The sequence below is a fragment of the Schistocerca serialis genome, chromosome 4 (assembly GCF_023864345.2).
Source record: "Schistocerca serialis cubense isolate TAMUIC-IGC-003099 chromosome 4, iqSchSeri2.2, whole genome shotgun sequence".
NCBI lineage: Eukaryota > Metazoa > Arthropoda > Insecta > Orthoptera > Acrididae > Schistocerca > Schistocerca serialis.
In genome coordinates this window covers 122,042,701-122,058,425 of record NC_064641.1, presented here as the reverse complement: position 1 = coordinate 122,058,425, position 15,725 = coordinate 122,042,701, and the positions used below count along the sequence as shown (strand labels likewise).

General features: G+C 43.0%; 1 protein-coding gene across 1 annotated transcript in view; it reads right to left on the bottom strand.

Moving 5' to 3' along the window:
* The window catches only part of LOC126474309 (corticotropin-releasing factor receptor 1-like), a 260,974-nt gene that overhangs the window by 69,002 nt on the left and 176,247 nt on the right, over positions 1–15,725 (bottom strand). The window contains exon 7 of the mRNA XM_050101774.1: positions 8,353–8,509. Coding sequence (XP_049957731.1) covers positions 8,353–8,509 — 157 coding nt within the window. The remainder of the gene's footprint in view (positions 1–8,352; positions 8,510–15,725) is intronic.

Genomic DNA, 15,725 nt, shown 5'->3' with positions numbered 1-15,725 from the left:
ATACACCTCGATATTGCGAACGGACGTTACAGTACGCCACAGACACAAATCTGAACACAACTAACAGACAGTTCACAAAACCATGACCACACAATCGTCAAATTCACTCGATGTTGCACAACTTGAGCTCGTACTGTTCCCTTTTTCGATTTTCCTTCTTTCTTCACAGTTCAGTACACCTTATTCCTGTTTACACCTTATTCCTGTTTTCATGCTTTATCGATGTTCAGTTATTGACGGGCTACACATTGAGCCGTCTTACCACTAAATCTGAGAGGGGGAGGGGGAGGGGCTGCGATGGGGAGTTTTCCTTGTGAGATGTGGGCGCCGTCCCATCTGTGGTCGACACAGTTACGCCGCTAATACTGCAGACTACAGAGAACAAAACGGAGTATTCCAAAAGAATAATGTTTAACTCCACGCTGCTGTTCACTCTAATAATGCCTTCAGGAATCTGTGCATCCCTGACTGGCTTGCCTCCCTGATCTGACACCCAGAGCGGATGTGTGGGATGTGATCAGAACACATACACTTTCATACCATCTCCTGCCAGCAGTCTTCATCAACCTGTGAAATGGTTGGTTGGTTGGTTGCCTGATTTGGGAGAGCGGACCAATCAGCGAGATCATCGGCCCCATCGAAGAATGAGGAAGGAAGTCAGCCGTGCCCTTTCAAAGAAACCATCCCAGCATTTGCCTGAAGTGATTTAGGGAAATCACAGAAAATCGAAATCAGGTTGGCGGGACGCGTGTTTGAACCGTCGTCCTCCAGAATCAAATGTGCTAACCACTGTGCCATCTCGCTCAGCGAACTTGTGAAACGCCTTGGGGGGGGGGGGGGGGGGGGGGGTGTGCGAGGGGTCGGGGGAAGGGTTAAAAATAACAAACGTTCTCTTCAATTTGCGATTGGTGCACCAAGTTACGTAAAAACAGCCGCATGGACTGTGTATTTTATGACCGCATGCCTAAACCCACGTACCTTTCTCCCTGGCAGCTATTCTCTTGCTGCTCCCACTGTTAGCTACAGATAAAATCTTGCAATGTTGATCAGTTAGGCTGGGGAAACACACAATGATGGACACAAACAATTGTAGACACTAAATTGCATTATATCATAAATTTAGAAGGCCAGCTGCACTGTTCACAACGAATTTGATTACAATCACATTATGAACTTTGTTGCTTTGTGGGCCAACATTTATTATTATTATTTACACAGTTATAAATTGTACCCGTTAATGGTTCTTCTACTATAAACTACGTAAATTGCTATTTTGAAAATGTGTCTGAATGAATGATTGACATGTCACCACTATAAGCTACTCATAAAGTGCTAACACCATAGCAATAATAAAAAAGAAAGCTTAACATACAAAAATCTACACATCATGTACACAGTGTCTCTAGATAGTTAGGCAACATATATTTAAATGTTTGATCATCACATGTAATACTAGTGCACTCTTTTCGGTTAACAACAACATTAGCCGGCCGCGGTGGTCTCGCGGTTCTAGGCGCTCAGTCCGGAACCGCGGGACTGGTACGGTCGCAGGTTCGAATCCTGCCTCGGGCATGGATGTGTGTGATGTCCTTAGGTTAGTTGGGTTTAAGTAGTTCTAAGTTCTAGGGGACTGATGACCACAGATGTTAAGTCCCATAGTGCTCAGAGCCATTTGAACCATTTGAACAACATTACGGCCGACGTTGGCAGAGGAATCATTGCGTCATCCAATGCACTGATAAATATTTTTGTTGTGTCTAGTGTCCGCTACTTGTGAATAGTAGATGATTCAGGTCCGCTTCATTGTGTAAATCACATAGTGGAAATTCCTTTAGTCATATTCGGTACAGGTGAGTTGGGGATTTGTCATTATTTAAGCGCATGTAAGTAATCGTTATGAATCGTCTGCTTCTATTCCAGTCAATAAACCGAGGGCATAACTCTTATTTTACGTTGCAGTGGCGATATTGTACTCCTTTTGAAATCTTTGTCGACTCCCATTGCCACTCACTTTTCCATTGGTTAAGTTCAGCATTTCTTGCTAAGGAAATCTACCATTTAGGACTTCCCATAAGGTCATTGCTCGCTTCGTTAAGCTGTCTAATATTTCATTATGGAAGATGCCACTGTGCGCTGTAAACCACAATAAATTTCTTCTATTCGTTCTTCCTTATTTGTAACGATCTGTTTTATGATTTCTATAATTATAGGCGATCCACTTTTGTCCCTTTTTCTTTTTTAACGCTCTTTAGTAGACTTTTGAAAGCGATTAATATCAACAAACTGCTTCGTGTGCAAGATCTACCGTATTCTACTGCTTCCCTAACTGTGACATCTTCCACGTAATAGATTGTTGCGTCCTTAGGTAGACAAAATAGCGCTTGACAATTTTCTGCAGGGCTGTATTTCGCATCCTCGGCCACGCAGTAAACTACAATGATGCCTATTTTAGAAGTGTTAGACAATTATTTAAAGTACATCCACCTGTTCAAATAGGCTGTTGTAAGTTTTGACGGCACAGTTCTTGCAATTAACATTAATTAATTAACATATCTTATTTAAGTGAGAGAATGGAACGGTAGAGAAATCGTCTGGAGGTGTTACGAAGAATCCTCTCCCAGGCACTTAAGTTGAACTGCAGAATAATCATGTAGACGTAGTTGTCGTAGAAGTGTTATAAGTTATTTGCTAGACGATGCGGTTGTTTTAAGATTTAGTTTTACAGCATTTACTCAGTCTGATTTAATGTCTTTCTTCCACTTGAAATGTTCACTCGGGTTTCATCCAGTCAGCGTTATTTGTCCCGTAACTGTCGCACCAATGGTGATTGTTGGCTCGCGACAAGACACAAGATTTCGGAAATTTCTCTAATCGAATGATCCATTAATACCGAGCAGTCAACAGTGACGTAAAGTACATATCGTCCGTGGTAAAGACTTTAGTTATTTCGTAAGTATATCGCAATTGCGTTTTGCAAATTATCGATACTGGCATGGAGCAGGCAATGATACTACAGCACGCTTACAAACTGACGCAGAATGTGTTTCAGGCATGACAAGAAATGGGCTCTTTGCTTCCGCTGAATAGGTCAGGAGTCCACTACACGCAGGAGGCGGCTACACGGGTTGCAGGGCCTGCGTGGCCGTGGACTGGGCTGCTTTTTTAGGCTATAGGGTTTCAGGGAAACACAAAAAGGGCTTCAGTCTGAAAGGGTGCAGGTTGAACACAGGAAGAACGTAGATAAGGAACCATCGGTATAACAGGTGTAAATTGCCACAGCTGTATTGGAAAAGTACCAAAGCTCCAAGCGCTAATAGAAAGCACTGATTCTCAAATCGTTACAGGCACTGAAGGCGGGTTTAAACCGAAGATAAGTTCAGCCGAAATTATTACAATGAGCCTAACGATGTTCGGAAAAAATAGGCTAAACACAGTCGGCAGTGGAGTGTTTGTTGCTGTTAAAAGTAGTTTATCTTGTAGCGAAATTGAAGTTAATAGTTCTGGATTTCCAGAAGGCTTTTGCCACTGTGCCACTCAAGCGGCTTGTAGTGAAATTGCGTGCTTGTGGAATATCGTCTCAGTTACGTGACTGGATACGTAATTTCCTGTCAGAGAAATCACAGTTCGTAGTAATTGACGGAAAGTCATCGAGTAAAACATAAGTGATGTCTGGGGTTCCCCAAGGTAGTGATACAAGCCTTCTGTTGTTGGTTATCTGTATAAACGATTTAGCACATCATCTGAGTAGCCGTCTTAGGTTGTCTGCAGATGATGCTGTCGTTTATCGTCTAGTAAACTCGTTAGAAGATGAAAACCAATTGCAAAACAATTTAGATAAGATATCTGAACTGTGCGAAAACTGTCAGTTGACTTTAAATAATGAAAAGTGTGAGGTCATCCAGATGAGTGCTAAAAGGAATTCGTTAAACTTCGGTTGCACGACAAATCAGTCAATTCTAAACGCCGTAAATTCAACTAAATACCTAGGAATTACATTTACGAACAACTCAAATTGGAAGGAACACGTAGAAACATGTTATGCGGGAAGGGAAACCGAAGACTCCGTTTTATTGGCAGAACACAAGAAATGTTAGCAGATCTGCTAAAGAGACTGCCTATACTATGCTTGTCCGTCATCTTTTGGAGATCATTACTAGATAGGATTAACGAACACAACGATAAAGTTCAAAGAAGAAGAGCACGTTTTGTGTTGTCGAGAATTAGGGGAGAGGGTGTGACTGAAATGATACAGGATTTGGAGTGACATCATTAAAACACAGGCGTTTTTCGTTACAGAGGAATCTTCTCACGAAATTACAATCACAATTTTCTCCTCCGAACGCGAGAATATTTTTTTGACGCCCAGCTACAAAGTAAGAAACGATAATCATAATTAAATATGGAAAATAAGAGCTCACAAAAGGAAAGGTATAGGTGTTCTGTCTTTCCGTTCGCTCTACGAGATTGGAATAATAGAGAACTGTGAAGGTGGTTCGATGAACCCTCTGCCAGGTACTTAAGCCTGATTTGCAGAGTGTCCACGTAGATGTAGATGTAGACGTAGATGTACGAGTGAGATGGTGCGCAAACTGCAAATGTACTCCAAAGTTGAAGGACGCGGGACAGAATAATTCTTGTGGGGAAATGTCTAAATTGCACATAGATTCACCTTGAAATGCTGGTGGGATATGGACCAAATGAAATGTCGTGTCTAACTGTAATTAAATAGTGCCAACCATCTGATCACGGCGGTACAGACGTGGGTGACGCTGATCGGGGAAGAAGGCCATCCACATCGACCAGACACGACAGAGTCCACGGAATCGAAAAACTGAACCACTGCAATAGCAGATTTTTCCGAGGGGGAGGAAGACTTACGCCGGTTCGCAAATGGCTGCATAACCAATAAACACGTCTCTATAGTCGAGCGGTTGAATGATTGGTACAACGTTCCGGCCTTCTGCATCTACATCTACAAACATACTCTGCAAGCCACCACACGCTGGGTGGCGGAGGGTACCCTCTACCACAGTTAGTCGTTTACTTTCCTGTTCCACTCGCAGACAGAGCGAGGAAAAAGCGACTGTCTATATGCCTCCGTATGAGCCCTAGTATCTCGTGTCTTATCTTCGTGGTCCCTGCGCGAAATGTACGTTGCCGTCAGTAGGCTCGTTCTGCAGTCAGCTTCAAGAGCCGATTCTCTAAAATTTCTCAGTGGTGCTCTTCGAAATGAAGGATTCCCGCTTGAGCTCCCGGAGCATATCCGTAACACTAGCGTACTGATCGAATCCAGAGGTAGTAAATCTGGTAGCTCGCCTCTGAATTGCTTCGATGTCTTCTTTCAATCCTATCTGGTGCGGTTCCCAAACACTCGAGCAGCACTCAGGAATAGGTCGCATTAGCGTCCTATATGCGGACTCCTTTACAGATGAACAACACTTTCCTGAAATTCTCCCAGCAAACCGAAATCGACCATTCGCCTTCCCTACCGCAATCCTCACGTGCTTGTTCCACTTCACATCACATCGCAACGTTACGCCCAGATATTTAAAAGATGTGAGCGTATCAAGCAGGACACATTACAGGTTTCTTTTTCCTACTCATCCGCATTAACTTACATTTTTCTACATTAAGTGGCAGCTGCCGCTCATCACACCAACTAGAAATTTTGTTTATGTCATCTTGTATCAACCTACAGTCACTTATCTTCAACACCTTCCTGTACACCACAACATTATCACCGAAAAACCGCAGATTGCTGCCCACTCTTTCTGCAGAGATCATTTATGTATATAGAAAATAGCAACGGTCCTGTCACGCTTCCCTGTGGCACTCCTGGTGTTACCCCTTTCTCCGATGAACATTCGCGTGGAGGACAACACACTGGTTTCTATTAGTTAAGAAATCTTCGAGCCACTCACATATCTAGGAGCCTATTGCTTATGATCGTACCCTATTGAACAGTCTGCAGTGGGGTACCGTGCCGAATGCTTTCCGGAAATCTAGAAATATGGAATCTAACTGTTGCCCTTCGTCCATTGTTCGCAGTACGTCATGTGAGTTTCGCAGGAGCACGAGCGAGTTGCAGAGACTTGATGACCAAGCTGAAAAGTGTGTCACTTCGAACGGTAGTTCAACGTTTAATAAAAGCCACTTCGCAAGGCATAATACTGTATAGCTTACGTTTTGATGTCCTCTCGCATAACAGCCGGCAATAAGAGTGAACTTGCAGACCAGAGGTCTGGAATTCACTGCAGCAATTCAAGTCATAGCAGTTCCACCAGCTGCCACATAGTCGCGTATATGAACAGTGATCCAATACTGTCAAATGTTTTTTTTTATTCCAGTCTTTGATCACAATATCAATTCTTTTGACGATCACCGGTTTCAGTCTACAATGACCAGCCTCAGATATTTGCTACACCATGTCCTAAAGTGATAAGGCCGTAATGGCATCGTCAAGGTGTGGACGATGTGGCCTATTCTACACCTTGTTTTAGATCTATGTGACGATGCTGTGCTGAGTATATTTACATGTTTTGACGATGCCATTACGGCCTCATCACTTTAGAACATGGTGCAGAAAATACAGGGTGTTACAAAATAGTACGGCCAAACTTTCAGGAAACATTCCTCGCACACAAATAAAGAAAAGATGTTACGCTTAATTTCCATGTTAGAACTCATTTTAGTTTCGTCAGTATGTACTGTACTTCCTCGATTCAACGCCAGTTGACTCAATTGAAGGAAGGTAAAGTTGACTTCGGTGCTTGTGTTGACATGCGACTCATTGCTCTGCAGTACTGGCATTAAGCACATCAGTACGTAGCATAAACAGGTTAGTGTTCATCGCGAACGTGGTTTTGCAGTCAGTGCAATGTTTACAAATGCGGAGTTGGCAGATGCCCATTTGATGTATGGATTAGCACAGGGCAATAGCCGTGGCGCGGTACGTTTGTATCGAGACACATTTCCAGAACGAAGGTGTCCCGACAGGAAGACGTTCGAAGCAATTGATCGGCGTCTTAGGATGCACGGAACATTCCACCCTACGACTCGCGACTGGGGAATACCTAGAACGACGAGGACACCTGCAATGGACGAGGCAATTCTTCGCGCAGTTGACGATAACCCTAATGTCAGCGTCAGAGAAGTTGCTGCTGTACAAGGTAACGTTGACCACATCACTGTATGGAGAGTGCTACGGGAGAACCAGTTGTTTCCGTACCATGTACAGCGTGTGCAGGCACTATCAGCAGCTTATTGGCCTCAACGGGTGCATTTCTGCGAATGGTTCATCCAACAATGTGTCAATCCTCATTTCAGTGCAAATGTTCTCTTTACGGATGAGGCTTCAGTCCAACGTGATCAAATTGTAAATTTTCACAATCAACATGTGTGGGCTGACGAGAATCCGCACGCAATTGTGCAATTACGTCATCAACACAGATTGGCAGCCATTGTTGGTGATGTCTTGATTGGGTCCCATGTTCTTCTAACTACGCTCAATGGAGCACGTTATCATGATTTCATACGGGATACACTATCTGTGCTGCTAGAACATGTGCCTTTACAAGTACGACACAACATGTGGTTCATGCACGATGGAGCTCCTGCACATTTCAGTAGAAGTGTTCGCATGCTTCTCAACAACAGATTCGGTTACCGATGGTTTGGTAGAGGCGGACCAGTTCCATGGCCTCCACGCTTTCCTGACCTCAACCCTCTTGACTTTCATTTATGGGGGCATTTGAAAGCTCTTGTCTACGCAACCCCCGTACCAAATGTAGAGACTCTTCGTGCTCGTCTTGTGGACGGCTGTGATACAATACGCCATTCTCCAGGGCTGCATCAGCGCATCAGGGATTCCATGCGACGGAGGGTGGATGCATGTATCCTCGCTAACGGAGGACATTTTGAACATTTCCTGTAACAAAGTGTTTGAAGTCACGCTGGTACGTTCTGTTGCTGTGTGTTTCCATTCCATGATTAATGTGATTTGAAGAGAAGTAATAAAATGAGCTCTAACATGGAAAGTAAGCGTTTCCGGACACATGTCCACATAACATATTTTCTTTCTTTGTGTGTGAGGAATATTTCCTGAAAGTTTGGCCGTACCTTTTTGTAACACCCTGTATATGAGGTTGCTCATTACTGACTGAAACCGGTCATCGTCAAAAGAATTGATATTGTGATTAAAGATTGGAATAAAAAACATTTCATAGCAGTTCATTGATGAAATCGACAAGTTGGATTTGTGGAATACTAGAGCTACACTGAACGAGCACTGGGACTTAATGACTGGCCCGAAGCGCAAGCAACACACGAAGTGAAGTGGGGCGGCGTGCTCACCCCAGCCGATGACGTAGAAGACGACGAGCGACCTCTCGGGCTGGAAGGCGGCGGCAAGCAGGCGGTGCAGGTAGAAGCCCTCGCAGAACATCCACAGGTAGTTGCTGCAGCGCCAGTACTTGGTGGTCAGCAGCAGCACGTTACACAGCCACACGTCCTGTGGGCACCGCAGCAAAAGCAAGCGTCACACACCTGGCCACACCGGCACACTCAATCTCTGTTCCATTCAACAGTAAATAAGGCGCTGGGTTCCTTTCATCTAAACCTAGCTTTCAAAAATCGTTTACGATGGCTGACATAGTGTTTAGTATATCTGGGATTGTAAACCAGTTAAGATGCTTAGACGCCAGGAAGGCATCTGGCCCAGACGGTATCCCCGTAACATTTTATGTTGACTATGCTAAAAATCCTCCCCCCCCCCCCCCCCATGAACCTAGGACCTTGCCGTTGGTGGGGAGGCTTGCGTGCCTCAACGACACAGATAGCCGTACCGTAGGTGCAACCACAACGGAGGGGTATCTGTTGAGAAGCCAGACAAACGTGTGGTTCCTGAAGAGGGGCAGCAGCCTTTTCAGTAGTTGCAGGGGCCACAGTCTGGATGATTGACTGATCTGGCCCTGTAACACTAACCAAAACGGCCTTGCTGTTTTGGTACTTCGAACGGCTGAAAGCAAGGGGAAACTACAGCCGTAATTTTTCCCGAGGGCATACAGCTTTACTGTATGATTAAATGATGGCGTCCTCTTGGATAAAATATTCCGGAGGTAAAATAGTCTCCCATTCGCATCTCCGGGTGGGGACTACTCAGATGGACGTCGTTATCAGGAGAAAGAAAACTGGCGTTCTACGGATCGGAGCGTGGAATGTCAGTCCATTAATCGGGCAGGTAGGTTAGAAAGCTTAAAAAGGGAAATGGATAGGTTAAAGTTAGATATAGTGGGAATTAGTGAAGTTCGGTGGCAGGAGGAACAAGACTTTTGGTCAGGTGAATACCGGGTTATAAATACAAAATCAAATAGGGATAATGCAGGAGTAGGTTTAAAAATGAATAAAAAAATAGGAGTGCGGGTAAGCTACTACAAACAGCATAGTGAACGCATTATTGTGGCCAAGATAGACACGAAGCCCACACCGACTACAGTAGTACAAGTTTATATGCCAGCTAGCTCTGCACATGATGAAGAAATTGATGTAATGTATGATGACATAAAAGAAATTATTCAGGTAGTGAAGGGAGACGAAAATTTAATAGTCATGGGTGACTGGAATTCGATAGTAGGAAAAGGAAGAGAGGGAAACGTAGTAAGTGAATATGGATTGGGGTTAAGAAATGAAAGAGAAGCCGCCTTGTAGAATTTTGCACAGAGCATAACTTAATCATAGCTAACACTTAGTTTAAGAATCATGAAAGAAGGTTGTATACATGGAAGAACCCTGGACATACTGACAGGTTTCAGATAGATTATATAATGGTAAGACACAGATTTAGGAATCAGGTTTTAAATTGTAAGACATTTCCAGGGGCAGATGTGGACTCTGACCACAATCTATTGGTTATGAACTGTAGATTAAAACTGAAGAAACTGCAAAAAGGTGGGAATTTAAGGAGATGGGACCTGGATAAGCTAAAAGAGCCAGAGGTTGTAGAGAGCTTCAGGGAGAGCATTAGGGAACGATTGACAAGAATGAGGGGAAGAAATACAGTAGAAGAAGAATGGGTAGCTTTGAGAGATGAAATAGTGAAGGTAGCAGATGATCAAATACGTAACAAGACGAGGGCTAATAGAAATCCTTGGATAACAGAAGAGATACTGAATTTAATTGATCAAAGGACAAAATATAAAAATGCAGTAAATGAAGCAGCCAAAAAGGAATACAAACGTCTCAAAAATGAGATCGACAGGAAGTGCAAAATGGCTAAGCAGGGATGGCTAGAGGACAAATGTAAGAATGTAGAGGCTTATCTCACTAGGGCTAAGATAGATACTGCCACAGGAAAATGAAAGAGACCTTTGGAGAAAAGAGAACCACTTGAATGAATATCAAGAGCTCAGATGGAAACCCAGTTCTAAGCAAAGAAGGGAAAGCAGAAAGGTGGAAGGAGTATATAGAGGATCTATATAGGGGCGATGTTCTTGAGGACAATATCATGGAAATGGAAGAGGATGTAGATGAAGATGAAATGGGAGAGATGATACTGTGTTCGACAGAGCACTGAAAGACCTGAGTCGAAACAAGGCCCCGGGAGTAGATAACATTCCATTAGAACTACTGACGGCCTTGGGAGAGACAGTCCTGACAAAACTCTACCATCTTGTGAGCAAGATGTATGAGACAGGCGAAATACCCTCAGACTTCGAGAAGAATATAATAATTCCAATCCCAGCAAACAGGTGTTGGCAGATGTGAAAATTACTGAACTATCAGTGTAATAAGTCACAGCTGCAAAATACTAACGCGAATTCTTTACAGACGAATGGTAACACTGGTAGAGGCCGACCTCGGGGAAGATCAGTTTGGATTCCGTGGAAATGTTGGAACACGTGAGGCAATACTGACCCTACGACTTATCTTAGAAGAAAGATTCAGGAAAAGCAAACCTACGTTTCTAGCATTTGTAGACTTAGAGAAAGTTTTTGATAATGTTGACTGGAATCTCTTTCAAATTCTAAAGGTGTCAGGGGTGAAATACAGGGAGCGAAAGGCTATTTACAATTTGTACAGAAACCAGATGGCAGTTATAAACGTCGAGGGACATGAAAGGGAAGCAGTGGTTGGGAAGGGAGTGAGACAGTATTGTAGCCTCTCCCCGATGCTATTCAATCTGTATATTGAGCAAGCAGTAAAGGACACAAAAGAAAAGTTCGGAGTAGGTATTAAAATCCATGGAGAAGAAATAAAAACTTTGAGATTCGCCGATGACATTGTAATTCTGTCAGAAACAGCAAAGGACTTGGAAGAACAGTTGAATGGAATGGACAGTGTCTTGAAAGGAGGGTATAAGATGAACATCAAGAAAAGTAAAACAAGGATAATGGAATGTAGTAGAATTAAGTCGGGTGATGCTGAGGGAATTAGATTAGGAAATGAGACACTTAAAGTAGTAAAGGAGTTTTGCTATTTGGGGAGCAAAATAACTGATGATGGTCGAAGTAGAGAGGATATAAAATGTAGACTGGGAATGGCAAGGAAAGCGTTTCTGAAGAAGAGAAATTTGTTAACATCCAGTATAGATTTAAGTGTAAGAAAGTCGTTTCTGAAAGTATTTGTATGGAGTGTAGCCATGTATGGAAGTGAAACATGGGCCATAAATAGTTTGGACAAGAAGCGAATAGAGGCTTTCGAAATGTGGTGCTACAGAAGAATGCCGAAGATTAGATAGGTAGATCACATAACTAATGAGGAGGTATTGAATAGAATTGGGGAAAAGAGGAGTTTGTAGCACAACTTGACTAGAAGAAGGGATCGGTTGGTAGGACATGTTCTGAGGCATCAAGGGATCACAAATTTAGTACTGTACGGCAGCGTGGAGGGTAAAAATCGTAGAGGGAGACCAAGAGATTAATACACTAAGCAGATTCAGAAGGATGTAGGCTGCAGTAGGTACTGGGAGATGAAGAAGCTTGCAGAGGATAGAGTAGCATGGAGAAAAATAAATTACGTTTTGCTGTTTGCAGATGACAAGTTGTATATTGTGTAGCAGAACAGTTATCAAAATAAATGGACAATAACATCACGTAAGGTATGTTACTTATGCTTACACCCATTTTTCGCCAATTAAGTTATAAATGCAACTTTTACATAATGTTGTAAACAACACAAATGTTAATATGTTAACAACAAATTTACAGTTAAAAATAAAAAATAGAACCCACTGACGATAGCACAAAAGTGCTGAAACATGTATGGGTGGAACAAAAGAAAAAAAGATGTCTTGCATAAGGCGGAACTTCTCACCCCATTTTCTTAGCAAGCACGGAGACAACAAGAAGAGCAGCACCACAAGATGATTAGGTCTGTTACATTTTCTAAGTGTCGTGCCAATAAAACGCAGTCTTTGGTTAGCCTTCCCCATAACATTTTCTATGCGTTCTTTCCAGTTGAAGTTGTTCGTAATTGTAAATCCTAGGTATTTAGTTGAATTTACGGCCTTTAGATTTGATTGATTTATCGTGAACCGATGTTTTACAGATTCATTTTATCAGTCACGCGGATTACCTCCCACTTTTCATTATTTAGGGACAATTGCCAATCTTCGCATCATACCTGTCTCTTTCCTAAATAGTTTTGAAATTTGCTTTGATCTTCTGATGACTTAACTGGTCGATAAACGACAGCGTCATCTGCAAACAACCGAAGACGGCTGCTCGGATTGTCTCCTAAATCGGTTATATAGACAACGTACAGCAGAAGGCCTATAACACCATCTTTGGAAACGCCTGATATCACTTCTGTTTTGCTCGATGACTTTCCTTCAGTTATTACGAAATGCGACCTCTGACAGGAAATCACAAATTCAGTCAGATGATATTCCATAAGCACCCAATTTCACTACAAGCTGCTTGTGCGGTACGGTATCGAAAGCCTTCTGGAAATCTAGACGTACTGAATCAATCTGAAATGCCTCGTCAACAGCACTCAACACTTCGTGTCAGTAAAGAGCTAGTTGCGTTTCACGAGAACGACGTTTTCTGAAGCCGTGTTGACTGTGTATCAATAGACTTTGAGGTAATTTATAATGTTCGAACACACTATGTGTTCCAAAATCCAGCTGCATATCGACGTTACCGATATGGGACTGTAATTTAGTGGATTACTCCTACTGCCTTTCTTGAATGTTGGTGTGACCTGTTCAGCTTCCCAGTCTTTGTGTACTGATCTTTCGTCGAGTGAGCGTTCCTATATGATTTTTAAGTATGGAGCTCTTGAATCAACATGCTCTGAAGGGAACCTAACTGGCATACAGTCTGGACCGAAAGACTTGCTTTTATTAAGTGATTTAAGTTGCTTCACTACTCCGAGGATATCTACTTCTACGTTAATCATGTTGGCAGCTGTTCTTGATTCGAATTCTGGAATATTTACTTCGTCTCCTTTGGTGAATGAATTTCGGAATGCTGTCTTCTGTTCTTACGTCACTATACTCCCGGCCTTCTCTTACACTAGCGGGTTCGTATCTCGTGACATCTGGTGGTCACTACGCAAGTGTGCCTGGAATCTTCTGATCAGACGGCATGCAGAGTGGGCAAAAGATGCTGTATAAACATTCTGTCAGAACGGACGCTGCGTATGATGGAGCAGCCCCGTGTCCCAGCGCCAGTATACAATATCCCAGTATCAGTTACAGCAGATTTGGTTCACTTTGCCTTAGGTGAAGATACAATAGCTATACCACCCACCGCAATCACTGCATGCATCTAACCCAGAACTGGTTCACCGTCATACTGGTAAATGGACTCACACTGATAAGTCCTTTGCAGGTCTGACTTTTTGTGTAATCACTGAATAATGTCAAATACCCTTTCCACCTGTGAAGTTTCATCGCTTTTCCTCAATCACTCAGGCAGTGCATACTAATTTCCGACTGTTGTCAGCCAACTTTCGAAGAATACAATAGCCTGAGAGCTATGAATCTCGAAAACTGCAAGAGGTTTTAAAAGAGTGGAAGCTTCGTTTAACACTCAGCACTTGGTTACATTCTTGAGGCTTAGCCCAGGTCTACTAGTTTTTGTCTGGCTGGCTGTAGAAAACATTCTGGCCACATGTAGCTCTCATATTGAGGCTGACAGTGGATGCTGCCAACAACAGTTCTGTCGCGGTTTGTGAGATCACAAGTGGAACCGGCAAACCATGCCAGTTTGTGGGAATGCAAGACAGTACGTCGAGGACGCGCCTCTAAGAGAAGATAACAGAAGCACTTACTTCCCAAACAAATGTGGAAACGAAACGAAGATACAGTAGAGCTCTCCCCCAACCCCCTCCGCCCCTAGTTTCATATTACGACGGCTGACTGAAAAGATTTGCCTCCACCTTCGTAACTCTTCAACAGTTGGCAGCATTGGTATGCGGCAGGTACTGGCTTGTTCCGCAGCCTCTTCTCTACAGCTCCAGTTGGTGGGAAGCCTTAGCATTGAACGGTTGTGTTGTTACAGTGTAAAGTATGGAACCCTGCGCAGACGGTCGGTCAATGCGATTTAAGCAACGTACAGTCATTGAGTTCTTGACAGCAGAAGGTGTCACCCCAAAGGAGATTCATCAGAGAATGAAGCCAGTTTATGGTGATTGTGTTAATGTGAGTACTGTGCGTCGTTGGGCGAGTAAGTTTAAAGATGTTGAGACAGGATCATTTGACCTGCCTGACAGCAGCCACCGAGTTTCACAAGCAAAATGTTGGCAAATTGATTCAGGACGGTCGTTGTATCACTCAGAGAGAAATTTCAAGCACAATCGGCATTTCACAAGAACATATGGGTCACATTATTGCTTTGCTGGCCCATCGGAAGATCTCTGGACGATGGGAGACTGAATCCCAGCACCGTACAGCATCCTTCATACAGTCAAGATTTAGCACCGTCTGACTTCCATCTGTTCCCGATAATGAAAGACGATCTGCGGGGAGATCATTATGCTTCTGACGAAGACGTTGAGAGAACTGTTAGACTGTGGTTGCGGAAACAGAGTGTCGACTTCTTCCGTGATGGCTTCAGAAAACTTGTTCATCGTGGGCAGAAATGTATCCAATTGGCTGGTAATTATGTGGAAAAGTGAATATTAGTAATTTAAGATCACATTTTAAGGATTATTTCTGAGTTTGATTTATTAAAATACACCTATCAAAACCGAATTAACGAAGGTGGAGGCACTACTTTTCATTCAACCCTCGTATTAGGGACAGCTGTCGGTCCAGCGTTCACAGTCGCAGTGCTGGCAATGATGATGAGCCCTCACTTCTATTTCATACAGCATAAATTATGAAGGTACGCAAATAGTGATCGGCTGTTGCTGTTACACTTCTTGCAGTAAATGCATGAGTCAGTTAGATTAGCACAGCGTCTGTTCCCTGAGAGCTATTTCTCTCTTTGATAACAGAGAAATATTGCTTTTGTTATATTTCCCATATTTCCAACTGTACTCTCCTATAGAGTCTTCAAACTACACAAATGAGCGGTGAGGTTAATATGTGGCGTCTCTAATAGAACATACCCCAGAAGTCTCTTTAAGATTCTCTCAGTATATTTACCGTTGCACATCAATAAACATTCTCACTGATGATGTTTGTAGTCAGGAAAAAAACTGTGACATTCACAAGCATAACACAACACAGGGTAAAAATTTCCACCAAGGCTCTGCAACTCTCAGAGAAATCCATAGGG